This window comes from Pelophylax lessonae (genome assembly GCF_965119305.1).
Source record: "Pelophylax lessonae genome assembly, chromosome: 5".
Taxonomy (NCBI): Eukaryota; Metazoa; Chordata; class Amphibia; order Anura; family Ranidae; genus Pelophylax; species Pelophylax lessonae.
In genome coordinates this window covers 165,988,713-166,013,714 of record NC_138772.1, presented here as the reverse complement: position 1 = coordinate 166,013,714, position 25,002 = coordinate 165,988,713, and the positions used below count along the sequence as shown (strand labels likewise).

Genomic DNA, 25,002 nt, shown 5'->3' with positions numbered 1-25,002 from the left:
CGATTCTTGTCGATTTTTAGACAGCGTCCCATCTTTTTTTAAATTGGGGCTGTAAAATTACAGGGTTGTGGCCCTATTTAGAGATCTACAAGGTAAATAAAAGCGACATTGGCAAAAAACGTAGAATATCATGATAAACAATAAGCATTTTTACATTTTAAAAATTACTATGGAGGACAGCTATGCACTAAATGTAGTGCACTTATCAGTGAAGAGCGAAGCTACTTTCAGATACGGGTTCAGTGTGTGGTTTTTGTGGGTTGTTTTTTTTTTTTTTTTTTTTTTTTTTTTTATGTCCTCCTGTAAGGCAGATGTGGCTTTTTGTGTCATTTCTAGCTAAAGATCAAACCTGATGTCATAAGCTCAGCTTCTGCTAGAGTGCCAGAGTGCCTTATGCTCCATCTTGTATTGTTCTATACAATCTGGTCAGATGAAACTCATACCTCCTAGCTTCTTATGGTACATAGAATGACTGTTTTCTTTTTCATTTAATGGATGCATTGCCCATGCTTTTTACGCTAATGACAAATGACCTACATTTTACCCCTGCAACATGATAAAATGAAGCCTTCCTTACATAATCAGGTTGGTTTCATGCTTTTGTAGCAGCTGGGCCTATTGATTATTTAAAACTGCTATCACCTTTGACCTTCCTACTCGTGTCAATCTCTATCTGACCTGTGTACTGTTTCCTGAAAGACCAGTAATGCTGTTGTCAAAAAGGTGACAGATGATGTGAATCCCCAAAGTAAAAAAGAAACGGTGTATAAAATGTAATATTTAAACTGTTTACTTAGATCAGGGCCTACCAACAAGTTTGTAAAGTATCGCAACTGAAACTTCAAATGTTCAAAAAAAAGAAATATGAAATTTATTTGGAACCAGGTCTTTTTCCTCCCTGATATTCCTTACCATTGGCAAAATTCTGCACAGTTTAAAAAAAAAAATATATATATATATATATATATATATATATATATATATATATATATATATATATATATATATATATATATATATATATAATATGTGTGTATGTGTGTGTGTTGTTTTTTTTTTTTTTTTTAAGTACCTAAATGGTCACTGATTGTGTTTCCCTCCCCCCCCCCCCCCCCCTCTTCTTTGAAAATATCATGGGTAGTTTACGAATAGTCGAGGTACTTCACACATTCAATTCGTTTACTCATTTCATCCACACATTTCATAATTTTAAAACTACCTTCAACTCTTTTGGTAAATCGGCTCAGTTTGGAAAAAAAAAAAAATTTTGGTGCATGATCCAAACTGGGCATTGCTTGGTGAGGTAAACTATGGACAGACCTGAGCGCCCGCTATGTTATTTTGTAGGCGGGTGTGGAAATGCAGATCAACCACCTGTTTTTACTGCCCCTTTGCTACCTATGTGAACATCGGTTCTTGTCCTTTTTTTGGATTTTCTAAACGAGCCACCTAATTTGGTTAATATAATTTTTTATGGATTTTGCATTGGTGTACTAATTGTGAACATATTATTTTGAGCAGACGTTCATTCATAAAACAGAACTCCTCCCATCCTATGTTTATGGTCTAGTGTTCATTGCTAGAAAGTCAGAATGGAACTGCTGGTGCAAGTTCCGATGCCTTCTATTCAATATTCAGAAACCCACAAAATATTTTAATTCCATCCTATTTTCTGTCTGTTGGTAAATGATACATTAATGATCTAGAATACTGGCCATGGCTCACCAATGCACACTGTAACAGTGCATTGATCTATTTAATTTGAATAATCTAGGTTTAGACCTTATATTTAAGTGGATTTGCAAAAAAACAAAAAAAAAAACTGCATAATGTGATAATATAAAAGGAAGTATGCATCACATACTAGCACATTATAAAATGCTCACCTTGGAATGAAGCCCTTCAGCGCTGTAATGTCACTGTGAGGGCTAACATGTTCCCCTTACTGTCTTCCGGGTTAGCGCACTCCAGGTCTGTGATTGGCCAGGGGCGTGATTTGATCACGCATGCTTCCTTAAGAAAAAAAAAAAAAAGTCAGCAGCTACAAATACTGTAGCTGCTGACTTTTAAAATTGGGACACTTACCTGTTTATGAAGCCAGGGGTGACTTCACCTCTGCCCCGATTATTCAATCTGCTCTTGGGTGCTGCCGCCACCATCTTGACTAAGGGAAACTGGCAATAAAGCCTTGTGGCTTCACAGCAGATTCCCCCCCCGCGCATGCGCGAGGCGCGCTGCGCTTTGTAAATGGCCCCGGCAGCAGGGGAAGGAGAAGGGGGACTGAACTTCCGGCTGAGTTTGCCCTGGTGAAGTCAGCCGGAAGTAGGTACCTGTCAAAACCAGGTACCCGCTTCCCCCCCCAAAAGGTGCCAAATGTGGCAGCGGAGGGGTGGGGGGGGTGTAGGCAAACAAGCAGAGCTTCCCCCCTTTGGGCAGAGCTCTGCTTTAAAGACCAAGTTTTCTGATTTTTTTTATTTTTTTTTTATTTGTCTTATCTTGGTGTGAAGAGGAAATACCCCAAGTGGGGACATGCATACAACAATTTAAAACCGACAAGCAGTTTAGTACTTGGGTTGGGTTTAAGATTTGAAGCGTTACTAAAGCTGTTCCCCCCCCCCCCCCCTTAAAATGACATGTTATACTTGATTGGTGTGTGCAATTGTATTGCACAGGGCGGCTCCAAACCACACCACCTGGGGTCCTATGCCAGCGCCGTCCACCCCGCCTTTTGTGTCTGTGCCATAGTAAGCCGCTTGCTATGGGTCAGATGCTGTGGGCTTTCTCCTTGCTGTCTATGCCTATAGACCCACATTGCTAGGCTTGGCCCCCACCTCCTCACTGGATTTGATGTCCAGTGAGGGGAGCGCTGCTGATCTCGGGCACAGGTTCTGGTAAGTATTGGGGGGGGGGGGTGAGTGGACCAACATTTGAAAGGGTGTGAGGTTTTTTTTTTTCTTTTTTTTAATTTTGAACTCAAATGTATTAAGGTAAAAGGCCTTTTAAAGCCATTTTAATACTATTGTACTCATTTGAACAAAGCTATGTCAGGCTGAATTGACTAAGGTCCGTGATTGTACTGGTTTAACTTTGTGTAGCTGGTTGATTTTATATCCATACGTTTTGGATGAACTGTCCATCTGTGTCTGGATCCAGATGCTGCAAAGATGGAATTCGATTTACCGTATTTTTATTTTTTTTAATCTGGTACACTATATGAACAGCAAACCTAAAGTATCCAAACCGCTGAAATTTCATAAATTAAAATTGAAAGCGGTCAGTGCCCACACAGCCAGTGCAGCTGTCAGGACTTGAAATCTCCACTATCCCCCCCCATCCCTTCGGGGACAGATCAGAGTGATGCCCTGTGTGGCTGCTGACCAATCGGAAACACTCTGATCCATCCTGGAAGCCCTGCAGAAAGAGAGAGAGAGGGGCAGATATTTCAAATCCCTGAACTGCTGCATTGGCTGGGAGAGCACTGACAGCTCATCCAGAGGTAAGTATGGGGGGGGGGGGGGGGGTTAGTGTTCACTAAGGTGAACTCAAACTTTTAAAAGTTTCCTGCATTGAAAACCAGGAATAACTGGATGACTAATGTACACTGCACAGCCAGCTAAATATTATGCACCAAATACTTCTGACCTATTAAAATGTGTGCATCATTGTACAACAAAGATAATTTCCAGTTTGCTTTTTAGTAGACTTGATGGGATGACCCGATACTGTTTTCTGCAAAATGTGTTATGCTATATATACAGTATAGCAGTCTGTGTAATGGTGTGCCAAGACCACCACTTTTGTTACCATCCACTTGAGAGGGCAGCATATGATGGCCTTTGGCTTTTTCATTTTCCTGTTCCGCCCCTGGCTATCTAGCTTATGCTGGAAGGAGGGATGGATTAAAACACTTTAGTGATGCAAGAAGGGTCACAGCGTCAGGTCAGGGCTTAACTCTAGTGACCATTCATCACATGTTGATTGATTGCCACATGTTTCCCGGGGACATATCCATCAGCTCCCCCTCCTGAGGGAGCAGATGGACAAGAAAGTAGCCAGGGCTGATGCCACCCAGGAATTTCCTCTGTTGTGCAATGTCTTCCTTTTACAGCTCCTTTCCTGTTTGGTGACTTGTAGTCTGATTGTTTGTTGAAGCCATTCCAGATTGTAGAAATCTGTATCTGTTCCTGCAAATTGGCTGATAATGCAGGGGGAAAAAACCAAGGAAGTGTTTTTAATTGTGCAGTTATTTCTTATTAAAGTACTTTTCATTTGTTAAAATAAAAATGTATGTATATAATTTTTTTTTTTTTGAGGGAGACGCACTAAAGGGACCATTTTATAAGACAACTTTTACCAAAGATTCCCACATTCGGTCCTTAAAACATGTACCAGTGTGTTTGAAACTGACTAGTAGCTGCAGTTCTTACAGTGCCTTAATACAATAAGCCCCAAGTTAGCAGACAGTTAGCACTGACATGCATAGGTTTATGCTAACTTTGCCTATATTGATATATATATATATATATATATATAATCAAATACTACCTTTACTACAGGCATATCCCGCTTTGTGTACCCTTACTGTACACTCCCAAGTACGGACACATTGGTGTCTATGGTAAATCTTGGTCTGCTTGACATGGCACTGCTCCCAGTTATTGGCATTGCTCTTGAACCATAAGTGACAGGGATGCCAAACTTGGTGCGCCGAGAGGGGACCCAGGACTAAAACCTTTCCGATTTTGGGGTTGGCCAGCTTGCCTAGGTAATCTACCATGTCATAGTCCTGGGTCCACTTAACGTGTTCACCAAGTTTGGTGTCCCTGTCACTTGTGGTTCTGGATCAGAACCATTTCAAGCTGACTAATATTTCCTTTTTAGATGTTAAATGTTAAAAACCAGGAGAAGTGCCATGTCAAACTGATCATTGAGAAATACATTTTCGTTTTACATACATGCTCTGGTCCCATTGTGTGATTAAAAGTGGAGTATGCCTGTATGCTTTCTTTGGGTAAAAGCAATTAGGCCTTTTACTTACCAGTATGTCTTCAGACTGTGGAAGAAAACGCAAAATCCCAGAGTAGGCTCCTAAAGACACTGGGAGAACTTATCCATTTCATGCAACCAATATCCTTGGTGGGAATCTAAGCCCCAGGCCTTGTGCCCCATTCACACTTGACAGTTTACTTTTCAAAGTATTATCAAAAAAATTCTACAGTGACTGCTTTTCAGGTCTAGTTGTCAGGCGACTTGGAGGCAATATTCTGGAGGCCGTCCCCCCTTTTTATAGTATATACATACTTGTATACTTGTATACATTAATAGGGAGAATTTGGTGGTAATGCTGCCTGCCAAAAGCGACATGCTGTAAAGAATTTGACGCAGTGGGGTTGATGTAACAAAACCGGAGTTCAAAATCTGGTGCAGCTCTGCATAGAAACCAATCAGCTTCCAGGTTTTTTTTTTTTTTGTCAAAGCTTAGTTGAATAAACTTAAATTAGAAGCTGATTGCCTACCATGTACAGCTGCACCTGATTTTGCGCACTCCAGTTTTTAGTAAGTAAACTCCAATGGGCCTGTGGAAAGGTGTACAGACATGTCCTCTGGCAATGCTAAATTGCCAGTGAGCAGATGAGGGGTGTTAAAAACTGCCTTAGAGCTGCAGAGTTCCAGTGACACAACAGAACTAATAGTGCAAACTGGGAAAGTGTGTGTGTGTGTGTGTGTGTGTGTGTGTTAATAGGAAAAAAAAAAATTAAATACATTGGCTATTGGCTCGTCTCTCTGTTTCCGCAGTGGTCCTTCGGCATGTCTTTTGGCTCAAATACTGACCTTCTCGGCTCAGAAGTTTTTTCATCCCTCAGGGTCGAATGGCAAGGGCTCTGAGCTTTTCAGGGCTCCCACTGGAGGATCCAAACGACCCTGGTCTGGCAAGCTGAGAGCGCACTTCTCCAGACCTGCGGACAAGGCTCCTTCAGCATGAAGGTGCATCCTCCTCCATATCTGGGGGCGTTTTCACTGGTTTCCAGACCTGTGGACTTCCCTGGTACAAGACAAGTGGGTCCACAAAGTCATTCGGTCCAGCTACAAGATCGAGTTTCACTCTTGTCCCCCGGCAAAGTTCTTTCCTTCCAACTTGCACCTGTCCCCAGACCGTTTACAGGGTCTGTTTGGGGCAGTACAAGACCTGTTGCTTTAAGGGGTAATTGTCCCAGTTCGAACTTTGAAACGTTTTCAGGGTTTTTACTCCAACCTGTTTACAGTTCCCAGGAAGGAAGGCAAGGTGCGTCCAAACCTGGACCTCAAGGCGCTGAACTGCTTTGTGCGGGTGCAGAAGTTTAAGATGGCGTCCGTTCGCACAGTGGTGGCATCCCTGCATCAGGGGATTTTTTCACCTCTATCAACATCAAGGATGCTTACCTTCCCATTCCAATATGTGCTGGTCACCAGCGCTTCCTCTGGTGGAAAACCTGGAAATCACCATATGAACTCTGAGGAGTTTGGCTGGATTCTGAATTTTCAGAAGTCTGCCCTGGTTTCGTCCACAAAGCTGGACTATCTGGGTCTGACTGTGGACTCGGCCTTAGCCAGAGTGATCCTTCCTCTGGACAAACTCCAGAAATTAAAAATGTAAAGTAAAGGGTGCGCTAACTTCCCTAAAGAGCAGCACCTAGAAATCCCTGGACTGTGGTAAAAAAAGGATACAGTGTATGTGCTAGTGCGCTCAGATTACTTAAATTATATATTTATACTCAAACATGACAATTAATAATGTAAACTCATCTAACCATATACAATGGTTTGAAAATATAACAAAGCGCTACAGTGCATACAATTGTAAACTGTTAAGCAACAGTAATTGGATTATAGTGATAATACATTTGTGCAAAGTGCTAAAAAAAGTGCAAGGTGCATAAAAATAAAATAGATCAGTGACACCAGTGAAAATGGCACATTTACATATATACACTGTATTTTCTGGCGTATAAGACTACTTTTGAACCTCAAAAAAATCCCCCAAAAATGGGGGGTCGTCTTATACGCCAAGTATATCTCCAAGGTAACCTAAGTATGAGTATTACTAGTAGATGTAATCTCTCAAGACGCTGGCTGTGTGGGAATCCTGTACTGGTATACCGTATGTACCGTAGCTTCGGCTACATACAGTGTACCGCGCTGAGCCAATCAGAGAGAGCGATGTATTCTATTATTGAATGCAAAGCCTGCTCGGATTGGCGGAGTAACATCAGACCGCCTCTCTGACTCAGCCAATCCGAGCAGGCTTTGCATTCAATAATAGAATACATGGCTCGCTGTGATTGGCTCAGCGCGGTATACTGTATGTAGCCGAAGCTACGGTACATACGGTATACCGGTACAGGATTCCCACACAGCCAGCGTCTTGAGATTACATCTACTGGTTATACGTATACTTAGGGTACCTTGGAGATATTATGAGAGATTACATGTATTACAGTACTTGGGGTACCTTGGAGATCTATGAGAAATCTCATGATTTTCAATGGTGTTGCCTTGCTTCGGAAGGGAGGTAGTCTTATACGGCGAGTATAGCCCAAAACCTATGTTTTAACTTGAAAATTAGGGGGGTCGTCTTATACGCCCAGTCGTCTTATACGCCGGAAAATACAGTGTGTGTGTGTGTGTGTGTGTGTGTGTGTGTGTATATATGTATAATATGTGTGTGTGTATATATTTATATATGTGTGTATAATATATATATATATATATATATATATATATATATATATATATATATATATATATATATATATATATACACATATTTTTTTTTTTTTTTTTTTTTTTTTTTTCAAAATTGTCGGTCTTTTTTTGTTGATAATGCAAAAAATTAAACTGCAGAGGTGAATAAATACCACCAGAAGAAAGCTCTATTTGTGAGAAAAAAAGGACCTCAATTTTATTTATGTACAGCGTCGCACGCACATGTCAGTTAAAGTATCTCAGTACCGTATCGCAAAAAAATGGCCTGGTCATGAAGGGGGTAATCCTTCCGGTGCGGTTAAGCAAGTCATAGATTTTTAAGTGTAAATCTTTAGTTAGTTGGGTGTGATGGGAGGAGAGACCTACAATGTGGCAGCAGTTGTCTGGAGCTGATATTCCTCTTGGCAAAAACCACTACTGAAAGAAATTGAGCAGCTGCTGACGCGGTTTTGTGGCTTGTATGCCTTTAGTGTATAATCAATGCAGCAGCTTTTTCAGATCTAGGGAACCAGATGTGTGCCACAACCCTTTATAGGGTCATCTCTGATTTCTGTAAAGTGTGTAAAAACATTGGACCTGCTGTGGTGTGCTCCTTCAACATCCTAAAAATCGAACCTGTGATGCATTTCCTGTGTAACTTAACCATGTAAAGATTTATGATTTGTTGACAGATATGAAACTTTGGGTATATTTTGCGGTATGTTTGCTTGTGTACTGTATGTGAAGGAGTTGATGAAATGTAAAGATATATATTAAGGTGCTAATTGGCTATTACCCAAAATTTGCACGATTGAGCATACAATTGTATGAATGTGGTAAAGACAGTGGGGGAGATTTACTAAAACTGGTGCAGTCAGAATCTTGTGCAACTGTGCATAGTAACTGGTCAGCTTGTTAAATTAAGCTTTAGGCTCCATTCACACCTTAGCATGTAGTTTTCCAGGCGGTTTTATTAGGCGTTTTTCCGGGCGTTTTTTTGGGGCGTTTTTTCCGGGCGGTTTTATTCAGCGGTTTTATTGGGCGGTCTTCCTGACGGTTTTATTGGGCGGTCTTCCAGGCGGTTGTGTTTTTTTTGGGCGGTTTTTTTGCAGGTGTTTGGAGGCAGGCATTGACATCTGACCAAAAATGCTTGTAATCTGCCAAAAAAGAAGCTTATGTACTTTTTTAGCTTCCGGTGACAAAACTCTCATATGTGAACCAGTGGCCATTGAAATGAATGGGATTTTGCTTGTTGGGCGTTTTGAGACTTCAGAGATGAGCGTTTTGAACTGAAAAAACGCTCAGGTGTGAACAGGGCCTTTACAATACAACCTAGAAGCTGATTGGTTGCTATGAACAGCTGTGCCAGATTCTGTGAGCACCAGGTTTAGTAACTCTCTCCCAATGGGTTGTAACCTATTATGTGGGATCAGGACTGATGGGAATTATTTGGATATCCTCTGTAAAGGGATACAAAAGAAGTATCGGTGGTATAATGGAAAGTGTCAGCATGCAAGCTGAGTGCAGTAAATTGGTATCATATTTATCCTGATGCTCTTGCAGCACCTGGAAAGACAGGGACTGGTAGTCCATTTTTTTTTTTTTTGTGCACGGTTTTTTAAACGGTCATCTAACTTTTCAGTTTATGTTGCTGTGTTACAGGTTCTACATTTCTACTGTGATTCATGCTCTATCCCTATATGTCGTGAATGCACTATGGGACGTCATGCTGGGCACAGTTTTGTCTACCTCCAAGATGCTCTTCAGGATTCAAGGGCACTTACTATTCAGCTTCTGGCTGATGCTCAACAGGGGCGCCAAGCAATCCAGGTTGGCAAGTTTCACATTTCCAATATGTGTTGTATGGGACCATGTGTTTTATATTTCACACCAGCACACTTAAGCCAGCCATAGCACACTTAGCACACTTAAGCCAACCAATATAGCAGTGTTGAGTTGAACCATGTATGGACAGGCTGATTACAAAGTCAATCTATCGATTACATTTGGGTACAACCAGCATGCCTGATGATTGCATGTGATTATCCTCAGCAGCTAAAGCCACTAGGAATATGCACTGTATTCTCCTGCCAGGGGTGGCTCCCTTCACAAACCGCCACCCCTGTGTCTGGTGCGATGGATTCTGTTTGGTTCAATATGACATGCAGACTGCGCACAATGAGATGCGGCTACTGAAACTCCTGCTCCCCATACATTAGTCTGCATTGAGAGGCACCTGTAAAAGACAGTTACAACCCAAGTTAAGCAAACTTTTTTGATTCAATTTGACTTGGACCAAATTATCCCAAAGTTAACTACCAAAGAAGCAGCAAATTTTTTTTTTTTTTTGGTTCAACCAGTGCTATTGTATTTTAACAGCAGAGATGGGTTCTTCAAGCTATTCAAAGAGGGGAAGATGCCCTCTGTGTTTAGGGTTTTTTGGTTGGACGGATTAGAGCTCTGGTATAGCTAGCACAAATGAAGTTTGTGTCACTCTCTACCGTCCCGATTTCTCTGCAAAAAATTGAGTAAAGTCCCAGCAAGAAATCTATCTTGTATTTTGATTTTCAAAAATTGATTTTTCAGAGACAAATTGAGTATAATTGGCACCATGTTTAAGTATCGGTATACACGTGCCAGAGTACAGACTTTTTTTTTTTTTTTTTTCCCTCTTCAATTAAAAAAAAAAAAAATGCATCTTCAGCTGAGCAGTTAAAGGGTTACATATGACCACCAAACTATTTAGTGTCCTAATATTGAGTTCACATTCACTATATATTTACTGTCATGAATGCTCCATATGTGTACGTGACTGTGACTGAGCTTTGTTAGCAGTAAAATGAGAAAAACATGTAAAACAGCCAGTATAGTCTGAGAATGACCAAGGGAACTGGGGAAGACATCTTATTTTTCAGGAATTTTGCCACAAAACGTGCAGAGTGATTATGAGTCAATCAGTCATGCATTTAACTTCAGTCATAAAAGTTTCTTTGGAATCTTGTCGTCTAACGATCGGTCACTCTTAAGGAGCTGTGAGCATTTTATTCGTTCTGTTCCTCTTACCAGTGTGTTACTTATTTTTTTTTTTTTAATGTCTTTGTGACAGTAATTCCTTCTGATGATACCCATTAATAGATCTGATCATCTTCAATTCAGACTATATAATTAGACCTATTGGCCCTAAAAATAAAAAATGCAAGTAATAAACCAGTACAAGAATCGGACTTTCTGTGCATCATACGTATATCATTGCACACACATTTTTTAATAAGTCTTTCACCATATATTTGTCCATATATCAATTTAATAAAGAAGAAACACTGAGATCACTTCAGCAGTATGTGATTTCAATCGAGATAAGCAGACCACCTTGTTCTGGTCATTCTAGGTTTGAGATCTACTCTATTTCCGCCCTGTCTTTCAAATTGCTATGCAGCTTCAATCAGACGTGTCTGCTGTGATGATAGGACACTCTGATGTAATGGGGGGGGGGGGGGGGGTGCTGTAATGAGGACCCCTGCTGTGAAGTTAAATTCATTAAGGGCATTTGTGTTCAAAATCCCAGGTTCAGGTTTCCTATTCAGAAGTAAAAATTTGTTTGTATTTTTAGATTGGAATGCTTCAAAGTTGTGCATACTTTGAGCCTAGGTTCACACTGAGGCGGGTTTAAACTCGCTGGATTTCACACTGGCATTTTAAGTCTGACTTCGGGGGCGATTTCAGACATCCTATGCAGGAAGGCATTGCATACTTGCACATTATGTGAAACTTACCTGCAAACAAAGCCCTTGTTGTCACCGTTGGAGGCCGCATCCTTCACCCATCCGCAGACTCCGCTGTGTGACTGCATGCGCGCAGGAGCCGCCGGTCGACGCACAGGGCTCTGAAGTAACGGCAAGGGTGGCTGTTCCTTCAGAGCGCATGCCCCGATGACGTCGGCTTCATATACAGTAAATATGTCCTAAACGGTGCACTTTTAGGAGATATTTACAGTACCTATAGGTACAAACAATCGATGGAAGTTTACTTCCTCTTTAAAGAGTACTGTGGCTCAAACACTGGTCTGTAGCCAAAACTTTTTTTTTTGTTTTTTTCAGAAATTGTGGCAATTTTAAACTTTTTGCCGGTCCAGTGGTTTTGCACAGAGCACCCCAAATCCTCCTCTTCTCGAGTCCACCTTCGGCTCTCCTGTCCCCTCCCTCTTTTGAGTGCCCCCACAGCAAGCAACTTGCAAGAGGGCACCCGAGCTGAGTCACAGCTCCCTGTGTCTATTCAGACACAGAGCTGCAATTTGGCCCCACCTTCTCTCTCCTCATTGGCTAACTGACTTTGACAAAAGCGGGAGCCAATGGCGGCGCTGCTTTGTTTTAGCTGGAGAGAGAGAGTCCTAGACGACCAAGTGTCTCCTGCAACATCGCTGAACAGAGATGGGCTTAGGTAAGTATTAGAGGGGCTGAGAGGGCTGCTGCACACAAGGTTTTTTTATTTGAATGCATAGAATGCATTAAGATAATAAAACTTCTGCCTTTACAGCCACTTTAATGAGCAGCAAAAAAAAAAAAAACTACAATGATTTTAATCTTTCCTGACTAATTCAAAACTAAGATTTTAGATAAATAGCTTTGACTAGGATACCCATTTCAGAATTGGCCAACTGTCTAAATCCCACATTTTTGCCATACTTTTAGGCATCAATACAACAATACTGAATTCTAAATCAATAGAAGATGTTCTGTGACCCAGTCAACATCGGGGGACAAAAGAGAATTCCACAAGGCCAAGACAGCCCGTTGAATTTTTCCTTACACTCCCCAGTTGTTGTTCAAACCTTTTTAAAATGGCAGGTGTTTACCAGTGCACGTTATACACGGCTGTTTAACTGAGCAAGTCCATTTTTTTTTTTTTTTTCTTTTCAATCCTAATCAGTTTAGTAGATGGCTATCATTACACACATAAATTAGACAATGATTGGCTGATACCTGACATTTTATCTAGGGGTCTGTGAGAAATGTAATATTCCTAAAACAGCACCGTCAAAAATGTTTGATCATTCAAGAACAATAGATGTATTTTTTTTAATCTGTTAAAATAAGTGTGGTTCTGCTTCCGTTCTTTACCAATGTACTCTTGTAAGGTAAAATGATGTATGTTTATTTGCAGATCAGATGAGATCCTTAAGTATTTTGTTGATTTGCTAATAACTGAAATCCAAGGATATACACTTTTGATTTCTCTCGTTCAGCCTGCTAAACGGGGGTGAATGCAGGAATCTTAAGCTTTCTCAATACCGAAATGACTGCAACTGATTGGATGCAGTCACTGTTTGGCCAGTAATTTTCCAGCCAACGCCTTCAATTTTTAATTGGACTTTTTTTTGGGGAGCCAGGTGGTGCTGCCAGGACCACCCAAAGCTCATATTTCACCCAATTTGGCCAAAACTGGGCAAACATTGAGCCATTTTTGGCATGTTTTAGCCTGTGGACACCTGTAGATGTCCGAATAGTTAGTTTTTGTTTTCCCTCAGAAAGATGTTTTACCTGTCTTGGTTTAGTTTCTGACAAATTCAAGAATTGATGTGCTGGTAGAGCTATTTTATTGATGTGCAGGTAGAGCTATTATATAATATAAGATATATATATATATATATATATATATATATATATATATATATATATATATATATATATATATATATATATATATATATCTTTTTTTTTTTTTTTTTTCTTCTTTCAGGAAGTTGGTTCACAATGGAGTATACACTTAACATACTCCGATTTTTCAAAAGCGAGAATGAATATTTATATATACTTATGACCTATGAAAACGGAAGCTGTTGGAAGCTCCAAATGCTAAACATAAAATAAATCAATAAATCCTTGCTTTATAGAATATGATGGTTACCCCAGTGTGTTGCTGTTTTTCCACACTACTTTGCTGAAAAAGTCCTTCATGGGCATTTCAGAATCTGTCTACTTAAAGAGGTTGTATATTCATAAAAAAACAAACAAACCCTGCAGGACAAAGACATAATGTTCTAAGGTAAGTATGAAATACTTACCTTAGAACTAAGCCCCGTCACGGTCGTCTGGACAATGCTGAGGGAGCTGACATGCTCCCTCGGCGTCTCTTCCTGGTTCGGCGGCTCCAGCGCTGTGAGTGGCCGAAGCCGCGATGACGTCACTCCCGCACATGCGCGCAGGAGTTTCACTTTCCGGGAAGATCCGGCAAGGAGCTCAGAGCTGGCTGCATGCAGGCTGAATATCTCCTAAACTGTGCAGGTTTAGGAGATATTAATTGTACCTACAGGTAAGCCTTATTATATGCTTACCTGTAGGTAAAAGTCTTATAGCGGAGTATACTTTAATGGTAACTAATGGTTGTGTATTAAGCTATAGGGGATATTTGTAAAACAGACTCGTGCAATATGGAACACCATTCAGAAATAGGTTTCATTATTGTTCAGTGTGTGGTCCTGTTGGTACTCCAAGTTTGATTATCATATCTTTTCAAGTTCTGATTTTCCTTTTAAAATGTTATTTTACATGAGTCTAAAACTATGCATACAATTTAAAAAAAAAAAAAAATTATAACATTTACTTATCTTGCAAAAAAATACATCTTTTGTGTGTGTTTATGCTCATTGTGGATACTGTGCATATTTTATCAATTTCATTTTAATAGGATAATTCTTTTAACTAGGGCTTGTGGGCAAGTCTCTGAGGCTTAAGCCTAGCACACCCAGGCCAAATGTTGGCGGGAATTGGCTGGTTCAATAGAAACAAGCTGATATTCTGCCCATGTGTACAGCAGACAACAGAAGCTCAGCTGTTGAAAGCTCATGATTGCAAAAGGTCTGCCGACCAACTCCCGATTTGCACTCTCAGGCAGAGAACACTGACCATAGTGTTCTGTTGGGGCTGTCAACGTTTTTTGGGGGTCTGACTTTCTGCGAACTACAAAACACTTTATTGTTTTGTAACACTCATTGTGTTTTGGAAAAGAGGAGATGTTCTGTACTCCAAACTTTATGCTCCATCCAGTACCGTGATTGTTGTCTTAACCCCCCCCCCCCCCCCCCCCCCCAGGACATGAATTTTACTGTTGACTGAAAAATAAGGAAAAACGCTAATGCGCAGAGGGAGGGTAGGGAGGGGTAGAGAGATGGATAAAGGTGTGTTTTTACCCAAAAAAACAAAAACTTTTGATTTAGATGATGTGGGGGTAGATCAGTCAGTTTCTTTTTATTTCAAAAAAACAAATTGGACTTCATATTGCCATGCTTTATAATACAAATTACTTTCTCCTGTTGCACGAGCAAGTAAAGCTATACAGTATATTTGTAGAGAGTGAGGGAGAGGGGTAGCAAGGTGGATAAAGTCTAGTGTTGTCACTAGTCCAAGTTATCTACATTAGAACTGATGCACAATTTTACAAAATTCTATCCGAGTTTTGGGGTCGCTGTCTTCTAGAGCTGCATGATTAATCGTAACAGAATCGAGATCGCGATTCACTCCCCCTGACGATCTTAACATGACACTTGCTCGATTTTTTACATAGCTGTGAGGGAGCAGCTGTCAAAAAAAAAAAAAAAGAGCCTCCCGCAAAAGCCTATCAGCATTAGTCTCCCACTGAACTGTAAACACAAATGATTACATTGTATCTTTTCTTTCCCTCTGCCGGAGGAAGGAAGTTTAACCTCTTAAAGACTAAACATTTTTCCTACACTTGTTGCTTGCAAGTTAAATCAGTTTATTTTTCCTAGAAAAGTAGTTGGAACCCCCAAACATTTATATATATATATATATATATATATATATATATATATATATATATATATATATATATATATATATATATATATTTTTTTTTTTTTTAGCAGAGACCCTGCAGAATAAAATGGTGATTGTTGTAAATTTTTATGTCACACTGTATTTGCGCAGCAGTCTTTCAAACGCAATTAATACACTTTAATGAATAAAAAAATAAAACAAAACCGTAAAGTTATCCCAATTTTTTTTTATAATGTAAAAGATGTTACACAGAGAATCGTGATCTTTATTCCAAGCAAAGAAATCGTGATTCTCATTTTGGCCAGAATCGTGCAGCTCTACTGTCTTCTAATCATAAGACCTGACCCCCTACCGATATTTTGCATGTATACAAGCTTGGAGAATTAAATGCAGGCACACATCCACTTACAAAAGTCTCTTGTGTCCTGTTCAATTTAATAGGATTTATTGTTACACTTTGGATCATCATTATAATTAGTCTATTCTATGTAAACCGTGTTCGTTTGGGCCATCTGTGAGCTCTATACTGGCCTTTTCCATTAGCATTAGAGGCGCTGCAAAGACAAAGGCCAGTCCTGTGCCTCTTTTCTCACCCTTGTTTCTTGGAGTTGGAAGGAAATCTCTTTAGGGTAAACACAAATTTGAAAAGGATGCAGTAAATGAGGTAATTTGGCACCTTCTACCCCCTGCATCCCTGTAGGCTGTCCTTCTGTATGGTGGCTAGTGGCTTTTTTTTCTCCTTTTTGTAAAGGTTGTTAGTGGGGCAGCTCATTAGCAGAACACAGAGGAAGTAATTCTGTTATCTTCCCACATCAAAGTGTCACAGGGCTGGTTGTGCAGAAAGGTCATTAGGGCACGCACACAAAAAATGTTTTGTACTTACGTGCAGATGAATTCACTGAACTCGGCTCTGCATCCTGTCATGTATAGAAAAGGGCTGGGTGTCAGATGAGCAGTGCTCTGTGCTTGGATATTTCTTCAGATAATGCACAAAATGGCCAATAGCTGTAAATTCCTTCCAGTCACCAATCTATTTAGGTGTATACCCCATGGGGCTTTCTCAATAGTGGCTTTTTATTGTACACTTTGTCATTTTACAAGGACTGTGATGTGCTTTTTAGAACATCTGCTCCACTGCCATGTATCTACAAAAGTCTTCCTCAGTACTGCCTTACTAGCAAGGTCTTCCCTTTTTTGCTGCACACTTTCATTGTTTGCCCTCGACACAAATTGCCTTTCTCCTCCTGTGTTTAGTCAGCTGCCTTTAGAGGGCAGGGAAAACATCAGGCGGTCTTATGAACCCCTTATGTCTCCATAAGGAGTACTTGTCACTGCCCTAGGATACCACAAGGGGGCTTGAGCACCCCTTTGTGATAGCAATAAAGTTAAAAAAAAATGAGGAGGAAAAATTGCCGCTCCCAATACGTATCTATACGTTGCAGTTTGCAAGTGCTTTACCGGGATTATGGCTGAAGATATCACCCCAGTAAATGTATTTATTTTCTTTTTTTTTTCACCGATTGGTGTTTTTTTTTTTTTTTTTTAAATCCATTAATTTATTTTCTCTTTCGTTCATTGACGACACAGCTCCTGATCTTATTAACTATTGGGTTTTACTGCCCCCTACAGGAGTAGGACAAAGTCTGGCTATGCCTTTGGGCAGTCCCAGGGGGTATACTCCCTCTCTCTGCTATAGTTTTTTTTTTTCTGCCTACTCAGGAGAAAGGACCTAGTTCCTTGCTGGGATCTCTGGTCCTGGCAATTTTTTCTTGAGACAGAATTTTTTTCTCCTGTGAGATCTACAATCAACTACTGGAATGGGCGAAGGGCTGGATAATCTAGATCCAGTGGTCACCCCAGTCTGGCCAGCAAGTGCATGCAGACCTCGGCTCCGGGCTAGGTCGGCCGTGACATAGCCCCACCGGACGGGGGCTGGTTTGCAAAATTTTAAAGCCTCGTGGACTCTCATACAACCGGGTCTCGAGTCCAGACTACCGGTCAATGTGTTAGAATTCGGATTGTTCAGACTGTGCCTGGAACATTAGATGGATCATCTTCAGCCATGTCCAGTGCCTGTTCAATCGGAAAATGCCATGGTGGTGGCTTATCTCAATCACCGGGGGGGGGGGGGCACAAGAAGTGTCCTGGCAGGTCTGGAGGTAGCCGGCATTCGAAGGTGGTCAGAACAGTTCGTTACAGCCCTCCCCGCGCTAGGGCTTCAGTTGTCTCATCAGTGTCTCCATTGGGGCATTCCCGAGGTGGATCTGTTGGCGTCCCAGCTCAACAAAAAGGTGCAGAGGTTTGTGGCTTGGTCATGGGATCCTCTGGTGGATGCCACAGACGCGCTGGTGACCTGTGGGGTCAGTACCGTCTTGATTTACGGCTTTCCTCCTCTCAAGCTTCTGCCAAGACTTCTATGCAGGATCAAGGCAGAAGGTATTCTGGTCATCTTGGTGGCCCCGGACTGGCCTCTCTGGGCTTGATACATCGATCTGGTGCGGCTGGTCACTGACGTTCCTTGGAAGCTTCCTCTAAGGGAGGATCTGCGGTCCCAAGGATCAATCGTCCATCCTGCTTTACAGTCACTGTCTTTGACAGCTTGGCTGTTGAATGCCAGATGCTGATGAACAGAGGTTTTTCTGAGTCAGTGATTCCAATGCTGTTAAAAGATAGGAAATCTACTTCTAGGAAGATCTAACATCATACGTGGAAGACATGCATTGTGTGGTGTGAGTTTCTTGGGGTTCATCCTCGTTCTTTTTCGGTGGCTCGGATCTTGACCTCCCTTCAACAGGGGGGTTGAGCAGAAACTGGCTTTAAATACCATCAAGGGCCAGGTGTCGGACTTGGAGATCTTCTTCCAACGGCTCTTGGCCACAAACTTCCTGGTGCATACTTTTCTTCAGGGAGTTCGGCACTTGGCTCCTTCAGTGCGGCCTCAGTTACTGCCTTGGGACCTCAATTTGGTGCTTTTGGTCCTCCGATGGGTCAGACAGATAGTGGTTCAGGCCTATTTCATCAGGGGTCAGGTTCCTCCTTTCCCTGTCAAGGCACACTCTACTAGGGTGTTTAGTGCCTCCTGGGCTTTCCGTCATCAGGCGTCTGTGATGCAGGTTTGCAAGAAAGCCACCTGGTCGTCGGTGCACACTTTTTTACAAGTTTTTATAAAGTGGATGTGTTGGCATCTGCCGATGCTTCTTTTTGCCGCAAGGTTTTGCAGGCTGCTGTTTAGAGGGCCCGATCGTCTTTGAGGGTGTATTGTTCTTTTCAGGTATGCTCCCAGTTGTTTTGGTTGAGCTCCTGTTGACCTGGTTGGCTATAGTTAGCCTTTGGAATTTTCTTTTTTGCGGTTCCCACTCCTCATGTTTTACACTGCTTTGGGATGTCCCAATGGTTAGAAAGATCAGGAGCTGTGTCCGTCAATGAACAAAAGAGAAAATGGGATTTTTGACTTACTAAAATCCATTTCTCTGATGTTCATTGACAGCACGCACCCGTCTGTGGTTGTAATTCTTCTGACACTGCTATATGTACTCAGTTTTGTTACGAGCAGTGTCAGAGAGGGAGTATACCCCCTGGAACAGCTAATAGGGGTAGCTAGTAGGGATGAGCTTCGAGTTGAACGCAAGTTCGACTCGAACATTAGATGTTCACTCGGTCGTCGAATGACGAACAAATGGGCCCCCCCCCCCCCACCACAAAGCACATTTCCCCCATGTTGATGGGGACAGGGGTCTCTTCGTGGGAACTTCGAGTTCCTGCATTATCATGGACTCGGACTTCTGAATTCCAATAATAATTCACTGGCTGGCAGGGGGAATTGAACTCACGGCTCTCATCATTGCAAGCCTGGTATTCTACCACCTTGTAAGATTCTGGTACCTCCGGTACCCTTAATCACCACTTTCTCTGTAATGCGTCCCACCTTTCTCTTCAGGTGGTACGCATATACCTTTAAGAACGATGATGTCACTGCTGAGCGCCGCAGAGCGGCTATTTCAACCGCCGGCGGTCTCACTCACATTGTTCGTTCAACCTGCCTTGTTATCCACATGCTTTCAAGCCTGTCTCTCGATCGGAACCTCCAGCTATTCCCTTTACCTGGAGCAGACCGGAACCTCGCTACTGATCCCTGTATCTCGCTACCGGATCATTCCTTATCTACTGGACCTCTCTAAACTACTAACATTACAAGTGATAAGTACCCCGCAGGGGAGCCCTCCATAACCTTATTGCACTATCTACCTATGCACATTAAGGACTGTTACTACCTATCCATACTATCCTATCATCTGCACTGTTACATAGATTGCTAGCTCTTGAGCCTACTACCATCTATCATCTGCACTGCTGCATAGATTGCTAGCTCTCCTGTCTACTACTATCTATCCTTGCACTGGGTTAGTCTATCCTGTATTTGTCATCTGCTGTCCTCACCACCTGTTAGCATACTCGATACTAACCTATCTGCATTCCTAAATACCATCTTGAACTCTCCTATACAAACCTATCAAGTGATTACCATCCTTGTCACTGTTCACACCTGTCCCTTCAGCACATCACCTTCATACTATCATATACATCCTATCACTCCAGGAACATCTCATTGAGTGTGTATATATCTGTATGTTGAAGCTGACAGGCCCACAGTGATGAGTCCTGGAGAGTTGGATCTGGTATTCAACACATCTCTACATGACTACTGAGTGGAGATTTTGCAGCTGCAAATCCAGCCTATACTAAAAATGCAGGAGCGTTACACACCTACGCCTAGGCATGGAATGTGTATTCAACCTATCTGTACTGACGGTGGCATAGCTGGTAGAATACCAGACCTGAAATTGAGATGGCTGTGAGATCGAATCCCTTGGCCAGCGGGTGATTTTATAAGTGGAATTTTATAATTATACATTGCTAGCAGGGAGAGAGATTTTTGCTTTTTAGTTTGAGATCAAAGTTATTTATATTTATGGATATGTGTGTGTATGCACATATATGTATATGTGTGTATATATATATATATGTATGTATGTATGTATGTATGTATGTATGTATATGTGTGTGTGTGTGTGTATGTGTGTGTATATATATATATATATGTGTATATATATAATGTGTGTGTATTCAGTTTATATCAGTTTGTCAGTATTGCTGAAAAAAAAAATGCATGGGGTCCCCCCTAAAATCCATACCAGACCTTATCCGAGCACACAGCCTGGCTGGCCAGGATGGGGGTGGGACGAGTGAGCCCCCCCCCTCCTGAACCATACCAGGCCACATGCCCTCAACATGGGGGGGGGGGGTGCTTTGGCTCTGCCCCCCCACCACTAAGCACCTTTTCCCCCATGTTGATGGGGACAGGGGTCTCTTCCCCCACAACCCTGGGCTGTGGTTGTGGGGGGAGGCTTATCTGAATCTGGAAGCCCCCTTTAACAAGGGGACCCTCAGATCCCCCCCCCCCCCCAAATATGTGAATGGATATCGGGTACATGGTACCCCTACCCATTTGCCAAAAAAGTGTACAAAAAAAAGACAAAAGCCAGTTTTGGAAAAGTCTTTTATTAAAAAAAAAAAAAATACTGTCCCCCGATCAGTCGCCCACCCGCCCAAAAAAAAAAAAAAAAGCTCCTGCTTCTCCAGACGCTTCCCGCAGAAAGAGCGTTTTTTTCGACAGCTCTTGTATAGTGACCTGATGTCACAAGCTGTCCCACAATGCACTGCTCAAGTGCAGTGAATAAATTACTGACATCAGTAATGCATTCACTGCACCTAAAGCAATGGATTATGGGGCGACGTCAGAGCCCTATTAAAGAGCTGTCAAAACTCAGAAGTTAGTTAGCCAGAGAGATTCCAAGGTTAAACAGCTGGCTCGGTGGCTTAGCTGGTAGAATAATGGGCTGGCAAATGAAAGGCTGCGAGTTTGAATCCCCAGGACAGCGGGTGATTAATATTTAATTATGGATTTTAATTAAAACCTATTGTCCTGCCCCTTCTGAAGTGACGTCAGTAATTTATTCCCTGTACATGAGCAATAGATTATGGGGTGCTGGTGATGTCAGAGCCCTATAAAAGAGCTGTCAAACTCAGAGAATTGTTAGGCAGAGTCCTTGGCCAACAGGTGATTGATAGTCGCTTACATTTAAGCCTTTAAAATGAGGACTTGTGATTTTTCATGTTCGTATGTTCGCTAGAACATTCCCCTGTTCAAGATGTTCTGGTGCGAACCGAACAGGGGGGTGTTCAGCTCATCATTAGTAGCCAGGAACTTTTTCTGCCTAGTGTCCTACTCCTGTATTACTTGAGCCCAATCTCTGTCCACCGATGTCCATTAGTCCCTTGGCCTTCCGGAACGGTCTCCTGATTGACTTGCATAGCAACGACACTATTGGCTTCCACGGTTGTCAGTCAGTTAGCCAGCCAATCAGGAAAGAGAGGGGGCGGGCGGAACAGCAGCTCTGTGTAAAAGATTTACAAAAATGAGGGGTATGATCACTTTTGTGAGTGTGTGTGTGTGTATGTATGTATGTATGTATGTATTTGTGTATATGTATGTGTGTGTGTGTGTGTGTGTGTGTGTGTGTGTGTATATATACATTCATACCAAAAATAAAAAATATCCAAGAATCAGCCTGCGAGCTGTCATACCCACAATATTAACGCACACTGCAAAGCTTTTTAAAGTCTCTTTTGAAAAAGGAGAAACACCCCAGGATGTCTGAGGGTAAAGGGAAGATGTAAATGGGGAGGAGCGAGAGAGGTTAAAGAAAAAGATATATACTGTAGGTAGGGGTAGAGGATGATATGGAATGATAGGGCGAATGGAAGGGGTGGAGGTCCACAGTGAGGACCTCCCTCTTCTCGGTATACCACCATAGGAAGCCACTTCCTATAGTGGCACACCTTGCAGGCTCAATTGCAAGCTGGGCTGCCTGTGCCCATAGGCACACAGCATGTCTCAGCACCGCCCTCTATTCCCTAGTCACAGGATTTGACAGACCGCAGCGGGAGCTTATGGCTGAATTTCAAATTTTTCATTTTCAAGTAGCATAATGAACATTTTCTTCCTGAAGTCACTGAATGCCGGAGGGAGAAGAGAAGGCAGCTTTCAACATTTGCAGGAGAAAAATGGAGAGGATCCATTCCTGTATGGTGCTGCCTCTCCTGTCCCAAATGGTAAAACAATGTGACAGGGAAGCAGCATGGGCCCCATGGAGTAGGGTCTCCATTGTGACCCCTGACACTACACCAGTGGTTTGTGAGGATGTGGTAAAAACCTACAGCCCCAAAACTGCAAATGTAAATGAGCCCTTACTGTCTTGAGCCCCTTATAAGCCTGCTTTCATACTGATGCACAGTGCAGTATGCCCATGGGTGCAGCGCAGTGCACCTGTGGCTTTCCTTCGGGTTAGCTGCGCTTTGCCATATACTTTTATGATATCTTGCAGGTGGCTTTAATTACTTTAATTTGCTTCTTATTATTATTATTTTATTGTAATATACTATTACTGATATACTGCATAATCCATTGCACAGTGTATACTGTATTACCTTGTTACTGTATTCTGTCACTATTGGTTATCACTGTGTTTAACTTCGTTAATGAATGCACCAATCCACACACATGTGTAGCTGTCAGCTCTGCAGAATAGCTAGCCCCAGCCCCGCTAGTCACACCCAGCACAGGGAGCCCTTGCGTATCCACGCAAGGGCAGTCTGGGATCCACCAATCACCTTTGGGAAAGGTGGGCTCCTCCCTTCGTGCTGGCGGCCAGAAAGCGTCCCGCACTACGAGCCATAGCAACCCGCGCGCGCACCCGACGAGCGCAGGAGTACGTACTGACGTCTCCTCACGCTCACAGCTAAAGCCGTCACATGTGCAGAAGTCACTGCGCATGCGCCGAGGGCTTTAAAAGGCCGGGGATCGACGGACAGCCTTCACTTCTCTCGTGCAGAGAGAAGGAGGCAGTCGTTACCTGCGCCAGCCAGATGGATCCATTTCCTCAAACTCAGATCAGCAACTAAATGTAAGTTCAAAAAGGGACAATTTCCCAGTCTTTATTAATAATAAAAAAAAAAATTTTTTGGCACAAACCAAGTCACTTTTTTTACTGTTTTAAAACACCTAAGCACCAAGTAGGAAAGTGGTATTATCTACTCTACAGTCCTTACATGCGCTATATATATATATTATACTATAGATCAAAAACTGACCAAGACTCTGGCATCTTTTGAGGAAGGAAAAGTCCAAAACCTACCCCCATCGAGGAAGCATTTTTAACCCTCTGCCAGCAAATTGTAAGTGGTCATTTTCATATATAATACATATACTCTGGACACCTTTATTATTTTATCCACTCTATACATACCTCCCCTTACCATTCAACCATTGACTATCATCCTAGGCTGTACGCAGGAAATGATCTCGTTGTGACTAAAAAAGGACAGGGGAGCCACATGCAGTCAATGCCAGCTACACCCATGTATGTGGAACACCATTATCTTACTTCAATTATCTGTACCAATATTTGATGACAATACTGAAGGTATATATTCCTCTTTATAGAACAAGCACAGAGTGACCTCTAACGCTTTGAAAAAGGCCCATGAGCCGAAACGCGTCAGAGAATATTGAGGATCTCTTTGCCGGGGCTTATGTCCCCTCAATACCCATGGGAAAACAACCCCACAAACTCCTCAAGAACATGTCACTATTGCACTATTGTCACTGATTCCCTCAGAATCGATCTCTTTTTTACTTCCTCACACTTGGGTTCTATACCCCAAGCACATTATTCACCACTATGATATAATATTTGGAATTATATGTTAATAAACCTTTGTTGTTTTTTAATATTGTATTCTTCTACCGCTTATTTTTGAGTATTACTTTATAAATCCATATTATACACACGTTTCTTCACCTGCCCGTAAAGTCCCACCTAAACTTGGTTTGAGGCACCAGAAAACCCCAACATCTTGCAGGTGTGGTGCAATTTCGAAAAGCGCACTAACACTCCTGCCTTCACTTTTAAGTCGAGGGCCACATTAGAGGGATCTGATCTGAGTACCCTTGGTTTATATATTTTTGTAGTTAAGTATATTTGAACAAAAGTTTTAATGCCTAGAGTTCACCTTTTTTAAAGTGGAAGTAAACTTCCATCGATTCTTTGTACCTATAGGTAAGCCTTATAAGGCTTATCTATAGGTACTGTAAATATCTCCTAAATGTGCACAGTTTAGGAGATATTAGAGAGACTATATATGCAGCCGACGATGTCATCGGCGCATGCGCTTTGAAGGAACAGCCACCCATGCGGCTTCCTCAGAGCCCTGTGCTATGCCCGGCGGCTTGCATGTGCGGGAGTGACGTCACTCGGCTCTGGCCAGTCACACAGCCACAGTCCGCGGACCCAGAAGGAAGACGGGTTATGATGGATGCCCCCCAGCGGTGATAACGAGGGCTTCGTTTGCAGGCGAGTTTCACATA

The 25,002-nt window shown here is 42.1% G+C and overlaps 1 protein-coding gene across 2 annotated transcripts in view; it reads left to right on the top strand.

Moving 5' to 3' along the window:
• TRIM71 (tripartite motif containing 71) overlaps positions 1-25,002 on the top strand; it is a gene marked incomplete at both ends in the record, with an annotated part of 96,669 nt that overhangs the window by 66,762 nt on the left and 4,905 nt on the right. For both annotated transcript variants that reach the window (XM_082257849.1, XM_082257848.1), the window contains one exon: positions 9,385-9,552. In XM_082257849.1, the coding sequence (XP_082113975.1) occupies positions 9,385-9,552 (168 nt within the window). The remainder of the gene's footprint in view (positions 1-9,384; positions 9,553-25,002) is intronic.